The following is a 19955-nucleotide window of genomic DNA, read 5'->3' as shown; positions in this document are numbered from 1 at the left end:
ACCAAACACTGCACTTCATAACTGGTCCTTTGGTCAACATTATTTTTCTTCACTTTTGTCCTTACTCAGTTTTTAAAATTATATGATCAAAAGCAAAGTGTCCAATGGGGTTAGTAAATCTGTTGTTAAATTAAACATTAGAAAAGACAAGGAAATGTAAAGGGAAGTCAAAGTTGGGTCTAATGGAGAAATGCTCATGTGAGTTAAGTTTGTTTTGGGGATCAGGAAACGGGATGTTCCTTGATTTACTGAGAAGTTCCAGGGATGGTATCCAGAGTCCCAGGAGCAGAAATTTGTGAGAGATGAAAATGTGCCAATAGAATTGAAACCTTTTCTGGGGGTGACACAGGTTGAAATCTGGGAGAAGCAGATGCTGAGTCAGGAGTCCAAAAGTTTTATTGGGAAGTAACACTTGTAAAAAGAAAAAGGAAAGAAAACTGGATTGGGCAGGGAGAGCTGTCCAAAGCTGTCAGTGATGCAGACATGACAGCCTCTGCCAGACCACTGGGGAGTTGCATAGCAAGTATCATTCATTAGTCCCATGTTCCCTGGGAATGGCTAAGCCCTGTACCACCCACCACCTTGCTTAGCCTTTGGCCAGGGGTTTGGAGAACAGTAGGACTGCAGGAGGCTGTCAGCTAACCAGGTTTCTTGCAGCTAGTTAGCCAGTTCTTTCTTAAAGGGACATCTCTGAAGTAGCACACCTCTGTATCTGCCAAAGGGGACTTGACATACCTTATGTAGGTTTTTATATGGTAACTGCATTGGTCCTTAGGTTGTCATATGGATTCGGTTAATATATTTCAGCATGGTTATTATGAAAACTGAATGTAAGAGAACTGTACATCCCCGCTCCCTTCTCTTTGTAACATGAGTTAGTTATTTCCCTTTCTGGAATCCCACAGGCCACTGTGTCTATCACAGTATTTACTACCATGATATAAAAATATCTGTTTTCATTTTTCTTCTTCCTTGACTGAGCTCCCTTAGGGGCAGAAGTTTGTTTACCTTTGTATCTACCCAACACTTGATCTCTGAAACATAATAAATCCACAAAAATTAACTGAATGAATGAGTGAGGAAGGTGTCTCTTGCTTCTTATACTAGTGATCTTTTTATCCATCTAGTTTGAACTGAATCCACTATGTATATTTCAGGGGAAGTGTTTCGTAAGCTGCATTTCTTGACATATTCATTTCAGCAGGTTAGAGTTAATACACCTTCCAAAAGGATGATCAAATGAGAAGTGCTTGAGAGTAAGAAATGGTGGGGTTGAGGGTGGGGATTGGAGGGGACTGCAAGAAGAAACTGAAGGCTCTAAGAGAGGAATAAACTAAAGGTGAAGAAAGAAAAGTAAAAATTGCAGGTCAATGAAAGAATAAAAAGCAGGAGAGGAAAAAGAATGAAAACGAAACAGAAGGGAAAATAAAGTAGAGCTATGAAGGAGTGGGGTGGGGGTCCAGCTCAGTGCTGACCTGCCCAAGGAAGCACCCATTTAGTAGAAGCCTCACTAACAGCTGTTACCATAATGGGAACTGGCATCTAAAGAGAGGGCAAGTCTAGTTTAATTACTTAAATGGCATTATCTATGTCCAATGGGGGTAGGGGAGGTAAAGGGAATAGAAGGATTGGTGACCTACCTCCTTCCATAGGCTGAAAAGAAAAACAGATTTACAAAGCTTTGGTAAGGAATTAAAGAGACAGGAGCTGTTTCTTCTCCAGCCGACTTCACAAGATTGCCATGTCCTATTCACTAGTACCTTTAAAGCGGGCGGAACGGGTTTAAAGTTGCCTCCAGGAGGCAACTAGAATCAAACCTCTGTTCTTTACCTTGAATCGAGCCAGTAGGTTTACTCACCTTTTCCCTTCAGTCTTCCAGCCAGCCTCACTTCAGGAGTCTTTAGTATGTAATAGGAGGCAAGCACCATTCCTGATCACTGGTGGTTAGCGCTGAGACTGGGTTCTGCCTACCTGGGTTCTTAATCCAGTTCTGTCACTGATTGGCTGAATGTCTTTAGGCAAATCATTGTACCAGTCCCATCCCTTGAGCATGTGGTTTCAGTGATATAATCTTACGAACGAAAAAAAAAAAAAAATTCCGGAGAATGTTCATAAAATACAAAAGCCTGGTGGTGGAAGTTTCTAGGCAAAGAGAAAACCTGGACAATGGCTGTAAACAGTGAGCAAATCCCCTACCTTTTGAGGACACAAACACCATTTCTACAAGGAAATTACACTCACTGGAGGTTGTTTTAGGACAAGGCTGAGCAAATTAAATATTTCAACACCATATGTTCAGCTTTGGCAGGAGATGTAGGTGGGAAGGGAATCTCAATGTTCGGGAATGCTCATCTCACACCCCAGCTGGCTATTTAGTCATGAAATAAGGAGAAACACACAAATATTTGGTTAAAACACCTTTAATGAAAAGGGAAAGACACTAACATCTCCGTTGTCTGCTCTTCACATTTTACTATGTTAGGAAACTGGAGCCTACACCTTTGGAGGAGGAGCCATCACTCAAGTCAGTCAATAGCAGAACCCTCACTCCCTCCTCCTCAGAACTCCTGTTCCAAATGATCCTATGTTAAGAGTAAATACTACATCTCATTACAAAACGGAGAGGCAGGGAGGACAGCACCTAGGGCTCATCTCCCAAAGTCTGGGACTCTAAGAACCAGACAGTGGCAAAGACATAAGCCCCGGTCTGTGGACAGGCAAAATGAGAAGGAAGTGGACTTTGAAAGAGGAAGATGAGGAAAATACAAGGGGCCAGGGTGTCGAGGAGGGAGTTATCTAAAACTAGAAGCACACTAGTGCTCGGAAATCCCCCACGATCCATGGTGCATCGCTGCACACTAAAGTCACCATTAGTTCAAAAGAACATGCATGAGACCCATCAACCCATCCAATTAAGACTTTGAGGTCCCCTCCCTTACATCACACCCCTTTCTTAATCACATAGGTTCTCAGCAAGCCCTATGCTTTAGCAACACTCCTAAACTCTCCATTATTCCTTCAGCTAACCCTCATCAACAATGCTTGTTAAAGATATGAACTGCACATTTCCTTCCCCAAAATATCCATCCCATGGGAGACCTCTCAGCAAGAAATCCACTTGTTTCCTAACTCAGAGGCAAGGATGAAAGATGAGAAGCTCAAAATATCTTGGCGTATTAACCAGCCAACACCTTTGCCTTAACATGACGAAGGCACATTAGTGCCTTACTACTGGGAAGAGTGTCCTATGCCCTTGGTTTCTCCCTACACCCTGGGGCTGAGCCACCAGATACTGATATTGTTGCATCTTCATTGTCGGCACCTTCTGGAGCAGGGGGAAGGAGAAGAAATGTAGTTTGCTACTTCTCTTCTATGATGGGCTTTCTCAGGCACTGTCTTGGATGCCAGAGGCCAAAAGAGGAGGAGGGGGGAATCTCTTCTCCTTGGCTTTTCTGGATCCCATTGCTGGAGGCAACTTCTCAGCCACAGTTCCTGGGCCAAACAGCACTGGTGGTGCGGGGCCTGAAGGGGTAGTGGAGATGGAGATGGAGCTGGAACTCTGGGGCTTGGTGGGCAGGTCACTTGACAGGAAAGCTGTGTCCTGGTTTCAGCAAGACACGGGGCCCACCCTCACCAGCTGGGCAGGAATGCCCTGGGACAAGAAGTCCTGCAGGTTGACCTGGTCACCAGAGAGGAGTGGCCCTAGGCCCTCCAGGGACAGCTGCTGGCCCCTTTGGGCTGGGCTATAATTCCAAATGTGGGTGCTCAGATGCACCTGCCAAAGGGAAAGGGAGAGGAGAGGGTAGAAGGGTCATTCCCAGGGAAAGTGGAGAGGGTTCTTCTTCGGAATGTGAAAGCTGTAGAGAATCTATTTTCCTCAGGTACAATGAATGAAGAGGAAAGAAAAGTTTCTCAGGGGGCCATCCCCCTGTAAGCACAAGGATTTCAAAGCTCAGAGATTACAGAAAAACCACTAGGGACACATCATATAAGAACTCAGAGAAATAGACAAATAAGGGCTCATGGATCTTGGAGGTCCTTCTACAGAGCTCTCAGTTTCTGCCCCCCGGGTCAAGGGGCAGCAGGTTCAGAAAAACAGGCTCATGGGATCGTGGGGTCATCTTTTCGGGGAAAGGGGGAGAGCCCTGGGGAAGTGATGGAGGATGAGCAGCCAGGGACCAAGGAAAGAGCAGCAATATTCTGAGGGCCGTGGGGGACAAAGGGCTGTACCTGGTGGTGAGCCAGCAGCATATGCTTCTTGAGGGTAGCCCGTTCGAGAAAGCCCTGCCTGCAGAAAACACAAGTGAAAAGCGGCCCCTCCTTGGGGTGGGTCTTCTCATGCTCCTCCAGAGCTGCCTGGGTGGGAAAGGTCTGGCCACACACCTCACAGGCCTTTCTGCTGCCGCTCTCTCCGGGATCCTTTCTCATCACTTCCTGCAGGCTCAGCTCCTCGACCGAGGTGGGGCTGTTGCCTTCACCTTCTAGGGCCAAGGCTGACACTGGGCTGGCGCTCCTCTCCGGTTTGCCCCCGCCTTCTGTGCCTCCTGCAACATCACTGCCGCCCTGCTCCACTGGCTGCGTTCGATCCAGGCTGTCAGGCGGCGGCGGCGGTGGCGGCAGAGAAGGCTGTTGAATCGTTTTCTCATTACTGTCCATCTCCTTCCCAGCTGTGGCCACTGCCACCACAGTTCCCACTTCCTCCTCTGCCCCGGAGGCCTCTTCTGAATCACCACGCACTGATATCGCTTTCTCACCTCCACTCTCGGAGCCTCTCCCTGCCAGGGAATCTTCATCAGTCACGTCTTCCTCTTCTTCTTCGTCCTCTTCTTCCTCTTCGGACAACTCCTCTTCTGGGGATGGCTGCTGGGATGGCTGTTGGGGGAAGCTCCCTGCCCCGGAGACTGCAGACTGCTCAGGGCCGTTCTCCTGGGCAGTTCCCCCACCTTCAGGGAGCGTGGTACCACCGTTGGGGATCTGGCCCCCCAAGTGCATCCGAACATGCTGCTGCAGAGTAACAGCATTGGTGAACTTCTTCTGGCAAATGGGGCAGGAGTTCTGGGCCCGGGCAGCTGGACTAGCCTTGTGGCCCACGAAATGGGCACGCAGATTGCCCCGGGTAGAGAAAGCTCTGCCACACACTTTGCATTTAAAGGGCCGCTCACCTCCATGTTGGCCGTAATGCAGGCGCAGCGCTCGAGGACAGCTCAGCACCCGGAGACAAATGACACACTGGTTAGGTCCTGATGAGGCTGAGGATGAAGTTGCAGGGGCAGAGGTGGTGGAGGCTCCCGAAGCAGTAGAGGCCACTGCCACGGCTCCTTGACGGTCAATCTTCTCTACCAGTTGCTGCAGCTTGGAGGTCTCAGAGGGTGAAGCCCCCAAAGGCTCTAGCACGTAAGGAAAGGGGAAGCTACCAGTGGACTTAAAGTGGTTGGTAAGCAGGGCCCAGCTGGGTAGCGAGGTCACCAGCTTACTTAGCTGCATGCGGGTTGCTGTGCCACTTTCTGCCACGCCGGCGATGGCTGAGCCCTCGCTCCCGGGTGGGGTGTTTTCATCAGCTTTACTCTTTGGCTCTACCGCTTTCATGAGCACGAACTTATTGAAAGCAGGGAGCGCAGGAGCCGTGGCTGTGCCTGCCCCAGTGGAGAGCAGCGTCAGGCTCTCTGTGGCACTGAGTGCCGTGGTGGAGGCCACCAGAGGCTTGCGTTCCACACCGCCACCTGGCATGGCCGCCTCCTCCTCGGCCTTCTCTGGCGGCACGGACATACCATAGGGCAGGCCGCTGCTGGTGATGACGTAGTCCAGATGCTCTGGTACCGGGTGAGGGTTCATCTGCACGTGCGGGTACTTCTCCCGATGCCGGTGGAAATGCACTTTGAGGTTGCCACGCGTGGTAAAGCGGTTGCCACAGACATTACACTTATAGGGCCTCTCACCTGTGTGGGAACGCAGGTGGATCTGCAGGGCACTGTCACTGCCAAATACTTTGGCACAGAAGCGGCATTTGTGCCGTCCACCAGGCTTCTCCAAGGGACCCATCAACTCCCCATAGCCCAGCTCACCACCTCCATTCTTTGGCTTCAGGAGCCCTGGGGAGGCAGTAGCCTCGAGGCCTCGGGCTGCCCCAAGACACTGTGCTGCCAGAAGTCCCGTGGTGCCTGGGAATGCCAAATGAGGCGAGGCAATCAGCTGATCTGTGCTGCCTGACAGGGCCGGGGAGGGAGCAGGGGTGGGTTTGTGGCTTCGCCCAACCCCTCCGGCAGCAAAAGGGTGCTGTGACCCCAGTGGATGATAAAGGTGGAAGAAAGCCTGCTTGGGTGTTTCCGCCCCTGAGGAGGAGGAGGAGGTGGAGGAAGGCGCCAGTGTCTTGCCAGTTTGGACAGGCTTGATGGGGCTGAAGAGGGGGAGCAAGGGCTTGGTGGAGGAGACGGCGCCTGTCCCAGGTAACTCGGAGGGGCTGGAAGGGGTGCCCACTGTCTGGCCTAAGGAGCCAAGCAGCAGCACCTGCCGGCAGATTTGCTCAGTCATCTGCATCTGATGGATCTGCCGCTGCTGCAGTACCCGGAGCTCTTCCAAGATCAGAGGGATGTTCAAGTGGCCGCTGCCTACACCTGGGGGCGGAGGAGGAGGTGGAGGGGGTGGTGGTGCAGGAGTGGATTCTGGAGGTAATGGAGTTGCTCCTAGCTTAGGGCTGGCCAAGATCAGGCCCCCACCTCCCCCAGCTGCTGTACCTGTGGCAGCTACGAGAAAGTGCCCCGAAGACTCCTCTCCCCTCCTCTCTGGGCCCCAGGTGGGATCTGTGGGTACAGAGGACCCGGAATCCGAGGGGTTGCTCTGCTCGGCCTCCATGACCTGGGGACTGCTGTGGCCCTCAGGCCGGGGTTCAGAAGAGGTTGAAGAGTTGTTGGGGTTCTCCTGGCCCCCAATTATCACCATTACAGGGGGGTCAGGAGAACATGCATTCTGGTGGGCGAGGAATTCAGCTGGGTCAGTGAATTGTGCGCAGCACTTGGCACAGACTTGGGGGTGGTCCTCCTCGCTAGCATCACCTGGGAAGAAGACAAGGAAAGAGCGTGGGTGGTATGGTTCGGATGGGTACGCAGAGGCTATAATTAACAACAAGCCCAGTAACCGCTAGTGGGGGTGGGGAGATGAGCTCACCATCCGGCCGTGCAGGAGGCCAGAGCTCAGTGCTGTCCCGCCTGGACAGGAGACTCGCCAACACGGGGCCCGGAGGGAGGGGGAGCGGGCATACACAAGCTACTCCCCCCCCTCCACCACCCCCCCCCGGGCCACTGGCGGGCGCAAGGGCTGGGCGTGAGGACCGGGTCCTGTGCAGAGAATCGTGCCTTCTATCTCGTCCACCGAAAGTCCTCTCCCCGCCCCCCGCGTCCCCTCCACCCCCACCCCTGTCCGGGCCGGGCCCTACCGCACCTCCAAGCTCCGCCGGCTCCCCGCAGGGCCCCCCGAGACGAGAGCTCCTCCCGGCTTCGTGCGCCATGGTTGTGTGGGAGGTGGAGGGCCAGGTGGAGTGGGAGACAATGGGTATCCGGATTGGGGGAGGCGGCTGTGGCCGCCGGGGCTGCGGCAGCTTCTGCACCCAGCGGCCCAGAATGCGGAGATGGAGATCGGCGGCGGGGGCAGGGAGCGGCGGAGGAGGGGGAGGGGAGCGAGGAGACGCGGAGGAGGGGAGGAGCTGGAACGAGAAAGCTGGGAGAGGGGAGATGGGGGAGGAGCTGCTGGGGAGGGAGGCGGGAGCTGGAGGAGCTGCTGGGGAGGGAGGGGGAGCGAGCCCAGAGCCCGGGAGGGTTTCCGGAGGCTCAGTGACAGGTGCTGTGGGGCATGGCGGGGGTCCACCTTTCCTTACCCTCTGCCAGCTCCCCCCATCTCCGGATGTCCTTGCCCAGACCTGCCCCCCTCTCCCCCCCTCCCCCCCAACCCCCCAGCAAGCTCAAGGGGGCACAGTAAGAAACACAGCCTTGCTCAATAGAGCAAAGCGACAGGCTTCTCTTATTTTCCTTTGGATAAAGGATCCGCTGAGCCTGGAAAACGTGGGCTCCAGAGAGGGTGGTCTGAGGGCCAGAGCGGGAGGGCGATCCCAGAACACCTGCCCCTTACCTACACATACATATCTGGTACCCCCAAGATACCCCAAGTTTTGTCCTGTTTTCCTGACCTCCATTCCCACCCTACCCCCACCCCATCCACAAAAGAAGTTTCTCAGGGTGGGAGGCCGCGAGGTAGAATTTCCAAGGAAGTCGTTTCAGGACTCCTCTCTGCTGCGTAACACTAAGCCCCTTTACTCCCCGCCCCTCCTCCCCCAGAATAATAGCTGAATGCGAGTTACTCCACAGATCACCCAGCCCACACCTAATTTATAGAGTTCATGCTTATTTAAGGGGGCCATCTCCTATTTAGTACCCTCTTCTCTACCCTTATTCTTCTTCCGTTGTCTTTCTCTGACAACACAGCCTCTACCACTACTGAGCACAGTTGGGTTTGGGGAGATGCTAGCCTGCAGAGGCCTACAGAGGCCCACCTAGCTCTAACCTGGGGGGAGGGGAGCTTCTCCTGAAACAATGGGGAAAATGCAGTAGGAGGGAGTTACCAAGCAGCCTCTCAGTACCTAAAGCCCCTTTAGCCCCAACCTGGCTTGAATGCCTAGGAATGACTTCACACCTGCTCACCAGCACAGAGGTGGCCCCCTATTCAGAGAGAGGATAAGTAGGGATAAGATGCCTCCTGGACCAGGTACTCTGCATTCCCTTTCTACCTTGAAGTGAGTCTTAATGGGTTTCCCACTTCCTTAAAAGAGCTTATCTTACAGGAAATGACCGCAAGTCAAGGCATCAGTAAGTCCACATTGTTCTAATCCCAGTTCCAGTTTTGTCTGGCTGATAAATTGAGGCGTGGTGGTCAGTCACACCATGCTGTGCCACCATTTCCTTTTTTGTAAAGTGGTAATGTTGTAGCTATGCTATCTTCATCAGAGAAATATTGTGGGGATAAAATAATATGTATATATGGGACTTTAAATTTGGGGAGGAGTCCCAAATATTATGAATTAGAGAATTTATATTGTCGGTGGCAAAACAATCAAAATAAAATACATATATATTAAAATTAGATGTTTTCCTGTTGCCTATTAATTTCTTATTTCTTATCTATCTATCTATCTATTTATTTATTTATGGACAAGCCGCACAGCTTGCACAGGACCTTAGTTCCCCGAACCCAGGCCCTCTGCAATGTAAGCCTGGAGTCCTAACCACTGGACCGCCAGGGAACTAGCAATCTTATTAATTTCTGAGGCTGATATCATTGGCATATATCAAGGGTAGGAAGTCTTTTGGGGGGGAGCTGAAACAATGTAATATTAGTAATGTCCACTTTCATTGAAAACATTGTACTGAATTATGTTTTGAAACTTCAGATAATCACAAGGGCCTTAACACTGTGGACAATGGCTCTGAAACAGATGAGCTACATGCTTCCAGGCCTGACCCTGACAATGAGGGAGAGGGGGTTCTATTTCAATATGGCAAGTCACAGGTTAATGCAATGTTGTTTATTTTTGCAGATAAGAAAATGGAAGCTTGGAGAGGTTAAGTGACTCTTCCAAGTTCACACAGTAATTCAGTGAAGCAAGCATTCAGAATTTTGACTCCTGTCCAGTGCTTTCCCAAGCACATCAACATTGTGTGGCTTCCCTAAGCTAGAGAAAGGGCCCTGTGTGGCTTCTACCTGCCATTTGCTCTCTGGCCTCAGTAACAGAGAGGGAATCAGATGGAAGCTTTCTACTGAGCATTTGTTAATTAGCATTGAACATTTGATATCAAGTTGCTGTTTTGTCAAGTCTTCCGACAAGAAAAGAAATCCTTTTCTTTTCATCTTCTCCTGGGAAACACTGTCCCCTTTCTTGCTCTTTAATGAAACTTGCTTTCTGATGCGTAATTTGATCTGGGCTCTTCTTTAAGGTAAATTCAGTCCCTGGTGAAAGGTGACGGATCAACAGCCACCTGTAAGAGGAAGCCTCTATTTCTCAGCACTTTGCACTCACTGCCTATCCTGAAAAGGGGGGCAGGATTCTTAGGCAGACACGAATGAAGTCATAAACACAGGAATAAACTAAGCTGGTAATGGTGTCCCTAGATAGCAGATAAGGCGAGGTAAGCTATCCTGGGTCACATGCAAAGTCTGGGGTGGACATAGGACTGAGACAGGGACACGCTTGTTTAAATTTATAAAGGGCTGAAACGACAAGGAAAAAGGAAACCAAGTGACTTTCTAAACCTGGTAACTCATTAAACTTGGGAGAGGATGGCTGGGAGAACAGAGAAAAATTGGTGGGTAGCAGGGTGGTAGAGCTGAACACGGGTTCTCAAACTTTGCTGCCCATGAGAATTACTGGGAGAGCTTTTAAAAATCCCAATGGCCAGGCCGTACCCTAGACCAATTAATTCAGATTCCCTGAGGGTGGGATCTAGGCATCAGTGTTTGTAAAGCTCCTCAAGTGATTCTGATGTACAACCAAGGATGAGACTCACAGTACATATCAGAGGAGTGCCCTCCCCATCAAACCTTCCACTCTGCTCCTCACAAATCGTACCTGTGCTCAACTCGGCCAAAATTAGGATGTAGGAAAAATGAGTTGCTCAATGCAAAATCTTCCCATCCGGTTCCCTCTCTATGCTGACCACAGCCACACTTTGGCTCTCTTGTATCCTGCTTCCAGGAACAGAATTGGACATGCTATACACCTGACTATGAATTCAAGTGACTGTATTGCCTTTCCCAGGGTGTGTGCATCTTGAGCCATACTTCCAATTGTAAAATGAAAGGCTTTGTTCTACGCAGAGTTCAAGCATCATCCACCCGTTAAAGAAACAAGCACACTATGTAAACCCCTGCCTAAACTTAATGTTGGACCAACACAGATTGGTAGTGTCCACAATTATGAGTTGATTCTGTAACTGCTGCTATAGATAACTTCTAAGGGAGAATGTCTCATCTTCTCTTCCTCACTCCTCTCTCCTAAATACATACACATACTCCTTTGCTACCCACACCTAGTAAATGCACCCTTGGCCTGTGCAACACAGTGGACAAACAGGCACAATGATTATACATCTGGTGCTAAGTGAGAAAAATATATTTGTTTCCAGAATAGGAATATCTTAGATCAAACACAAAAAAAAGGTGTTTTTTTTTTTTAAGGACGTTTTTCTGATATCAAAGGACTCAGCACTTGGTATGAATGGCACTTGGAATTCATACCATTTTGGAGCTGGAAGGGACTTTAGAGATATGACCTCTCATTAAGCACAGTGATTGAGAGCGCCAGCTCTGTATCAGACTTGAGTTAACGTCCCAGCACTTTCTAATCTTTGTGACCTTGGGAAAGTTTCTTAATTTCTCTCAGGCTTGCATTTCTTTTAAAAATGGGGGTATAGCCACAAAAAGGAATGAAATTCTTATACATGCTACAACATGGGTGAGCCTTGAAAACATTAGGCTAAGTGAAATAAGCCAGACGCAAAAGGACAAATATTGTATGAGTCCATTATATGAGGTCCCTAGAATTGGTAAATTCATACAGACAGAAAGTAGAATGGTGATTTCCAGGGCCTGGGAGTGTTGGGTGAAGGGAATGAGGAGTTATTGTTTAATGGGTATAGAGTTTCAGTTTTGCAAGATAAAAGAGTTCTGGAGATGGATGGTGGGGATGGCTGCACAACATTGTGAATATACTTAATGCCACTGAATTGTATGCTTAAAAATGATAAATTTTATTATGTATCTTTTACCGTAAATTTACAAAAATTTAATGGAGGTAATAACAGCAGAGTTGGGAGGAATAAACAAGAGGAAATATATAAAGGGCCTAGCATAGTACCTGACAAATAGTAAATGTTCTGCAAATATTAGCAATGAGTATTATTATTTAAAGTCTAAAAGCTGAAGCCCTGGCAGAAGAATGGGCCTGCCCAAGGTCACAAAGCTTCAAGGTACAAACTGGATTGAAAACCAGGTTTTCTGCTTCCTTATCCAGTGCTCTGTTGCACCCTCCCTGAGTTACTTTCTATCTACTCAGAAATGTTTTCTTTTTCATCCAGGAGTCCCTAGGGCTGAAAGGCTCAGGGATCAATACCCTGAGAGGCTATGCTCTCTCTACCTCCAGTTTTAAAGAGAACAGAACCCTCAAAACTCTATTTTTGCCTTCTTTCCTCTTTTGCTGCTCTTGTTGTCTGCCAACTGCCATTTCTCCCCCTAGGTCTGTTTGGCTGTTGTCCTGGTTTCTCCTTCTCGCTAAATATCTGGGTTTCTGATCATTTCCTTTATTTCCCAGATGTACTAGTTTACATTTTCCCTATTCACATCCCTTATGTTCTCTAATCCAGATTTCTAGACTCTGTAGGGCAGACAGAAATTTTTTTTCTCTCCAGAGTTTTAAGTAAATAGACTATTTCCCTCTCATCACTTATGTGCAATAACTATTCTGGTAGGTTTGGGTGTTCTGGCCAGGGAAGCTAGGCAGAAACAGGGCGGGAAAACAGGTTTTTCGGACTGTGCCTTGGTGATATCTTAGGTCACTGCAGAGATGAGGCTTTTAAAATGTGCAACAAAGGCTCAGCATTTGCTTGTCACATATGGTAAACATTGCTTAAAAGAAGGCAAAGACTCTTGAAAACCTTAGTGGCACCCTATCTTACTAAATAAATGTCTGCTGATGGTCATAATGATGCCCACAGTTCCACAGGTATACCTGTAAAAGGATAGGTGTAAGAGCCCCCGAACAAGAGCCCTCCCTACCTAATTTTGGGGCATGCAGAACAAGAAACAGTCCCTGGAGCAGAAGGAAAACTCAGGAGCCTGAAGATCACATAAATGAATAGAAACCCTATCTATATATCTTATAAAAGCAGGAAGGAATTTAGATTTGATCAAATATTAGCCACCTCATCTTACAAATGAGACCCAGTGACATGCCAGGTCATACAAGTAGCCCAAGGATCTTTCAGTCTCTCAGGAGAATTCTGAAGGCAGATCTTTCTTCAGGTTACTACTACTGCTTTCTTGCTCCTTAACATTTATATTTTCAACTTTTATGGCTCAAAGGCAAAATTTCAACTGAAATTTGTTGCTACACTGTTTCTATGGGGACGGCTTTGCAGCAGCATCCCTGTGGCCCCAAGGGTTCACAGCCACAAGTGGGAGCTATAGTTCAAGGGGCCGGAGAATCCCTCAGGGCAGTTGTGAAAGATTTCTTGTGACTCCCTCCCAGATTCTTCCTCAGCAGCGGTATAGGGAATGGGTGAACTGAGGGTGTGAGAAGAAGAGAGGAGAAGGGGGGAGAGGAGAGGATGCCTCTGGGTTGGAGGGCATTCAGTATTGTTCCACAATCTAACCAGCAGGGGAGCAGAGGACTGTAAGGCAACTCTGAGGCTCTGGGGGAAGTCTCCTGCAGAGCAGGAGGAGGAAACATCCGGCCTGCAGCAGCATTAAGGGGGGGCCAATGTGTCCCAGGAGGGAAGGATGCCACCAGCATGCCACCTCTTAATATTGGCACAGTGGGATCCCAGTAAAGCACTGACTTGAGGGGGATGTGTTCTACCCAAAACACAATAATATGTCTGTTAAGGTTGTTCCGTAGCATGTTGTGAACTGATTTGATCTCAAGTCCTTTTTACAACAGGTGGAAAGGTAAATTTAATCCATGTTTTAGTTTTCGCTACTACAAATACATTATCCTAGAGCTTTTCATGGCACACATCTCATAAAGAAATGCTGATGTTCGCCAAGAGGCTCCCGAGCTTTGGTCATATTTCAGCACTTACAGGAAGTTCACTGTACTCACATATAATAATAATAATAATAATAATAATACGTCTCTGGCAGTCCAGTGGTTAAGACTTTGCCTTCCAATGCAGGGGGCGCAGATTCGATCCCTAGTCGGGGAGCTAAGATCCCACATGCCTCACGGCCAAAAAACCAAAACACAGAACAGAAGCAATATTGTAACAAATTCAATAAAGATTTTAAAAATGGTCCACATCAAAAAAAATCTTTAAAAAAAAATACATGTTAAGTACTTACTTATGCTAGGGACTGTGCCACATGTATTAAGCACTTATTTATGCTAGTTATTTTTCCAAGTGTATTAACATGTATTAACTCAGTAACCTAATGAGGTAGCTAGTATATTCATCCCTATTTTACAGATGAGGAAACTGAGGCATAGAAAGGCAAAGTAAACCAACAAGGTGGCACAGCTAACCAAATGGTAGAGCCAGGATTTGAATCCTGAAAGTCTGCCTTCAGAACACTTGTGCTTAATCCTACACTACATTGTTGGGTGAATCAACTGTTTGCTAAATAAATAGTTTATCCTTGAGCCAGGGCTTTCAGACTTCCACAGTGTGAACATATGTAACCATACCAAATTGTCCCAAACTTGCTCGATCCTAAGCATTACCCGGACATTTGCAAAGATGCAGATTCCCAGACTCTAGCCCAGATCTACCCACAATCAAGCAAGCTTGGAAAACCCTAGTTTAGGTGGAGTGAGCACCACTAGCCCTAAATGTCATGAAATCTATAGGTTTCTGTCCTGATTATGCCTCTGTTTCTGAGACTTTGGGCAATGTCACTTCTCAATACCCTAGCTGCTCTGTTGGCTGCCTCTTACTTACTGGAATGTTATAAGAATACATGAAATTTTCCCCCCTCATAAAGAAAATCTGTTACTTAAACAAATGATCATATCCCCATAAAATGATATGCACGTATCAACAAGTATGTTAACGCACACACTTTTTTTAGCTTGGCTTTCCTTGAAACACAAACCTAAGCCCCTCATCCAGAACTTTCCTCTAGCCTCTACCCCAGGTGACACAGATACACACCCCAAACCAGGCTGCATCTGACCGACATTAGCTCTCTCCCTCTGGGAGCTCTGATCTGTTCTCTGCTCAGCCCAACAATGAGAAACTTTTTTCTCTTCTCCCTCAGGGGACCCTTCACGTTTATCCAATTCATTCTCTTGCAACCCAACTCTCCAGAAAGAAAAGGGGGGAAAATCCCACCCCTAAGAGACGATCTTCAGGTCTGAGGAGGTTACTTAGCAACGGCACAAAGACCAGTGAGCAAAGGGGGGACCTGGGGAGAAAACTCTTGGGTGGGGAGACAGAGCCAGTTTGAAAACTCCATTTCATCCAGAGAAAAACAACACAGAAAACACAAACATAATCAACCCTGAGAAAAGCCAAGCGGGGCTTCTCCCCAGCACAGGTCATCTCCTTACACGCTGCATCCCAAATCTTTCAACCCCCCGGCGACCAAGTTCTCCCCCTGGTTTTGCCCATGGCCCGGGTGCCCTCCCCTTGCCCTGGCCTGACCCACACAGGCTTGGGCTCAAGGCCCCCCAACCCCTCCCCGGCACCCACCGTTCTCAGACGCGCTGGGACCTTCGCAGTCCGAGATTAACTGTTGGGGTTTCCGCTGCTTTCGCCGAGACATTCCCGGGTGGAGAGAGGTGGGACAGGGAGGGGCAATTCTCACTTAGTCTTAACCGGGGTGACCTGGTCTGGTCTCCCCCTTGGGTCTGAAGTCAACTGATGCCTCTCCGCCAGTGCCAATCACTGTGAAGCAGAGATGTTCTCCCTTCCAAGGGACGGACAGACAGACAGACAGACAGACGCGCGCGCTCTGATTCTCTGTCCCTGACTCTCTCTCTCTTTCTCTCTCAATCTCTGCAAGTCTTTAAAGGGGAGACGCCCCCTTTTTTTTCTTCAGCTTCTTCCCTACGCTTCTGCAGCTCCCATTGTAAAAGCAAAAATCCTAATCTTTCCGCACACTCTTTTCTTTTGTACTGCAGAGGAAAGGATTTAACCCTCTCCTCCCTGCCCGGGCTCCCGGCCTCTCCCTGTGCTGCCTGTTCAGAAAATGTCCCTCGGTTGTTTTTCTAACTCTTCTTCTAAGCTCTTCACAGTGCTTTTTGGTTATTTCATGATTCTGTGCCACCTTGTTTGATGATAGGACTGCTTCTGAGGTATAAGCTGAAATGAGAACTTTCTGGTATATCGTGATTATAAGGCCAAGAAGTCAGCTACCTGCCAATCAAAAATGAGGATGTGAAAGGCTGACAAAAAGATTGAGTAAAAATGGCCATTATAATAATAACTTAATATATGTAGATCTCTTTATAATTTATAGGATATTTTCATGTACAGGACATATTTTGAGTATTACAACTTTGAGGTTAGCACAGCAGGTTTTACTACTCCTATTTATAGATGATCCTCTTTATAGATAAACCGAAAGGCTCAGTGAGGTTAAGTAACCTATCCAAGATTGCACAGCTATGATGCAACAGAGACAGGCCTGCAAGCCAGGTGTATCTGACAGTAGTCTAGCATTTTTTCCCCTCTATATTGTTAAAGGTACAATATGCCACCAGACTCCTAGTGTGAAAGAAAAAAGTGATTGATCTTAAGGAATCTCATTTAAAATAGTGTCTCTTCTGTCTCTCCTACTCCTGTCCAGCTCCCAGGGTTGAGGGATGCCACCTTTGAGAAGATGATATAGATGAGTTCTCTGGTACTTCAGAGTAGAAGCTACAAGGAGGCACTTTCAGCTCAATATAAAGGAACTTTCTAAAGTGTAATGGACTCTCCAGTAAATGTGTGAGCTCTCGGTAATATGTTCTCACAGAGACTGAAAACAGTTGTCAAGGATCCTGTGGAAAGAATTTCTTTATGGATGTGAAGTTTGACCTTTAAGAATACATCATTTGGCAACCAACCGACTGGATCTCTCCTGTTCAGCTTGCACACTTAAGGGTGATTGGTTTACTGTTCTCTAACTTCTGACCTTGCTGTTCCTCCCTGAATTTAAGGTACTACTGTTACCCCTGAGCATAGAATATCCAGATATGCCCTATCTTCTAGCTTTATGCCTAGGTCCTCTCTTTTAACCCTATTTATCTTTTACTCTTCTAGCTAAGAGAGCATCTGAAACACCATCTGTTAGGAAAGTGGGAATGATTTTCCCCTTTGGAGTTGAGTGATGCAAATCTCTGATGGCTCTGATTTGCTATTCAGCGAATAGCAAAGCAAAGCTCACTCAGTGTTGGGTGCAGACTTGAAGTTTCTGTCATTTCTTCCCTTACACAAGTTCAGGCTATTTTGGCAATATTAAGAAAGGGAGAGAGAGAGACAGATGGTAGGAGGGTTGCTGGTGATAAATGAAGCAGGTACCACCATCTGAAGAGATTTGGAAAGCACTCTGATCTTTGCTTTGGAGTTCACTGAATCTTTATTATTTTCCCAGTCCTTTGGGGTCAGGACCTTGAGTGGCTCCCTCATGGTCAACCCTTGGAACTCTTGCTGACATTGTCTCATTCATCCTGTTAACCTCCCTGTGGTAGACAGGTGCAGTTATCACTAGGCTATTGTAGGGGAAATGGGAACACTGGGGCCAGGAAAGCTTCTAATTTCTCAGTGGAATAGACTGGGTTTTGTCACTCTTTCATTCCACTGTTTCCATCTGTACTTCCTCTTTGAGGAAAAGAAATGAGAGAAGGAACACAGCTTTCTGCTTTTCTCAGGAATCTGGAGATCTCCAAGGGCAGATCTGGGGGCCCAATATTCATCTCTTTACTGAGTCTTGTCTGTCTGGTCTTTTCCTACTTTGGTCCACCCTCCTTCTTGCTGGCCTTATTGTGAAAGGAAGGGCTCTTTCCCCTCCTCTCCTTTCTTCCGCCCTCCCCCATTTACCATTTTTTTCCTTTTACCTCTCCACTGTGGCCTCTTGACCTCCCCACAGAGTTACAAAAGTAAAATCCTTGAAGAGATGCTGCTGTGGGAATGTTAATGAGCCTTCCCCACAAAGGGGCAAAGACTTTACTTCACTGAGTTGGAAAAAAGCCCCTTTGAAAAGGGGTTTCTGTGTGTGGTGAAGTGGAGAGGGGAGGGGAAGGAGAGAGAGGGAGAGAGAGGGAGAAAAGAAGGGAGGGAGAGAAAGAGCAAGAGAATGAAAGGAGAGAGAAATGAGAGAGAGAGAGAGAGATTGAGAGAAACAGCAGAAGAGAATATTAAAACAACACTGTTCTTTCTTTAATTGGTGATTTAATTTTTGGAAAATGTTCCATAGTCATTTGACCTCGTAAACTAAGCATTTAAGTTCCCAAAAAAGCTGAAGAGGCACTCAAGGGTGTTGAAGATAATAAAGGATGGGAAAAAGGGACTTATCCTGGCACCCTGTCCCCAGTTCCTTCTCATGGGTGGGAGGTTCTAGTGGGGTATGATATTCTGGATGGGGGGAGTTGGTGGTGAAGATGGGCTTCTTATTCTGGTTTTGTGGTTCCTCCTTCTGATATTTTCTAATTTTATCAACATTTTCTATTTTGGCTTCCCTATTGACTTAAAATTTTTCCTCTCTTCAGGAATAGCTTAAAGTACTGTTGGGTGTTGACATTGTGAAGCCAATTTTCAAGCCAGACCACTTGAGCATAATCTCTGTATCCTTCATTTGTGAGCACAGGTTGCTTCTGAATTAGTTAAAATGGATGTTAAGGTACTGTTAGTATCAAAAAAAAAAGTCCCTGAAAAGCAAAGATATGATGTTGCTTTTTAAAAAAATTGAAGCATAATGGAATGTTATTGCTCTTTGAAGAAAGCCAGTCATTATGTTTGACTCTCAGAGATTTTCCTACACGTTGTTTTGTGATACCAGCGCAACACTCCAGTTAAAGAAGCCCAGAACTGTGAAGAACAAAGAGAAGGTAGGTGATTGGAATGAGATCCTTGGAAGAGAAAGAAGAGGGGCCAGTCAGGGATGCTAATTCCCAGAGCTCTGTAACTCCTCTGGACTCAAGGTAATCAACCACATGGGGAATTCACCGAGAATTCACATTCCTAGCCTCTACCCATGATCTACTTAATCAATCTGGGGGTGGGTGTGGGGTGTGTGGAGCCTATGATTTAAAAATAAGCTCTTAAATGATCCTTTTGCAGTTTGTGACAATTGAGCTTGACTGTTGCTTTCTGAACCATAAGCTCTAGATTCTTAGGGGTCTGCAGTGTTGTTGCAGGGGAATCCATGTACACGTGAAGTGAGCCCAGCCCGTGGCCCCAATAAATAACATGCCTCTCAGATGTATATACTACTGTTGCCCAAATGTTTGTTGATGTTGTTGAGAGTAATACACTTTTAAGTCACTGAAAGTGTTTCTAGCCTCATAGTGGCTTTTGCTCTAAAAATACAACTACAGTCATGTGGGAGTCCAGGAAATTCTTTGCCATTTCATTGAAGGCCTCTTCTCTCCGGACAATATTCTGCTCTTAGCATTCCTCTGTTTCTAGTTTGTAGAGGAGCAGGCACTGTGGAAGCATTTTGTCTACCTTCCTGAAAGTTAGAATCCCATAAGGAATTTGATTTTAACTGCAAGAGAACGAAACTAGGAGTCTAGAAAGCATGTAACCTTTCTATTGATAACCACAGCCATAGCTAATCATAGCTTGGGTGCATTCTACTTACTACGCCCTTTAATTGCACGGTCTCATTTAATCCTTAAAATAACTTTGCAAGGTAAACATTGTATAATCCCCATTTTAGATAAGCAGAACACCCCATTTTACAAATGAAGAAACTGAGGCATGGAGACACAAAGTAGCTTTCTCGTTCAAGGTCTTACAGCTGATAAACAACAGGTTGAAATTTGCCCAAGTAATGCCTGATTGGACAGCCTGTGTTGTTTTCACCACAGTGTGACCATTTATTGCCATCCCACTGATTTCTGCCTCTGCTATAGGCCTCAGTTTCTGGGTGCAGACCTGGAGGATGAGAAGCTTTCAACTTACAGAGAAAATTTGAAGACCTACAAGTAAATATCTACAACAAATTATGGTTCTTATAATCACATGTACTACCACATGTTCTTTGTCTTGCGAGCA

General features: G+C 47.2%; 1 protein-coding gene across 9 annotated transcripts; it reads right to left on the bottom strand.

The window, feature by feature from the left end:
* Positions 1-2404: 2404 nt before the first annotated feature.
* On the bottom strand, positions 2405-15643 carry SALL2 (spalt like transcription factor 2). Of its 9 annotated transcripts, none has more exons than XM_067028797.1 (4): positions 15447-15643; positions 4384-7049; positions 4231-4288; positions 2405-3775 (listed from the first exon to the last, which is right to left on the bottom strand). In XM_067028797.1, the coding sequence occupies exons 1-4, from the start codon at positions 15517-15519 to the stop codon at positions 3744-3746; spliced, it is 2829 nt and encodes a 942-aa protein (XP_066884898.1). In that variant the 5' UTR covers positions 15520-15643; the 3' UTR covers positions 2405-3743. The 9 variants fall into 9 exon arrangements, with proteins under 9 accessions (XP_066884898.1, XP_066884896.1, XP_066884895.1 ...); XM_067028795.1 differs by having other exon boundaries at positions 2405-3522; positions 15447-15642; XM_067028794.1 differs by having other exon boundaries at positions 2405-3522; positions 4231-6611; positions 6732-7049; positions 15447-15641.
* Between the last annotated feature and the right edge of the window lie 4312 nt (positions 15644-19955).

Source organism: Kogia breviceps, chromosome 3, assembly GCF_026419965.1.
Source record: "Kogia breviceps isolate mKogBre1 chromosome 3, mKogBre1 haplotype 1, whole genome shotgun sequence".
Classification (NCBI taxonomy): Eukaryota; Metazoa; Chordata; class Mammalia; order Artiodactyla; family Physeteridae; genus Kogia; species Kogia breviceps.
The sequence above is the reverse complement of the archived record's forward strand: the minus strand, read 5'-3'. Positions and strand labels throughout refer to the sequence as shown.

Excerpts from the sequence above, each read along its gene's own strand:
- SALL2 (XM_067028790.1), bottom strand. The coding sequence starts at position 15,519 with ATGTCTCGGCGAAAGCAGCGGAAACCCCAACAGTTAATCTCGGACTGC. Across the intron at positions 7,050-15,446 it reads TCCCAGCGCGTCTGAGAACG|GTGATGCTAGCGAGGAGGAC; the intron begins GTGGGTGCCGGG and ends TCTTCTTCCCAG. Across the intron at positions 3,523-4,230 it reads TGCTGCTGGCTCACCACCAG|GCCCCGCACCACCAGTGCTG; the intron begins GTACAGCCCTTT and ends CTACCCCTTCAG.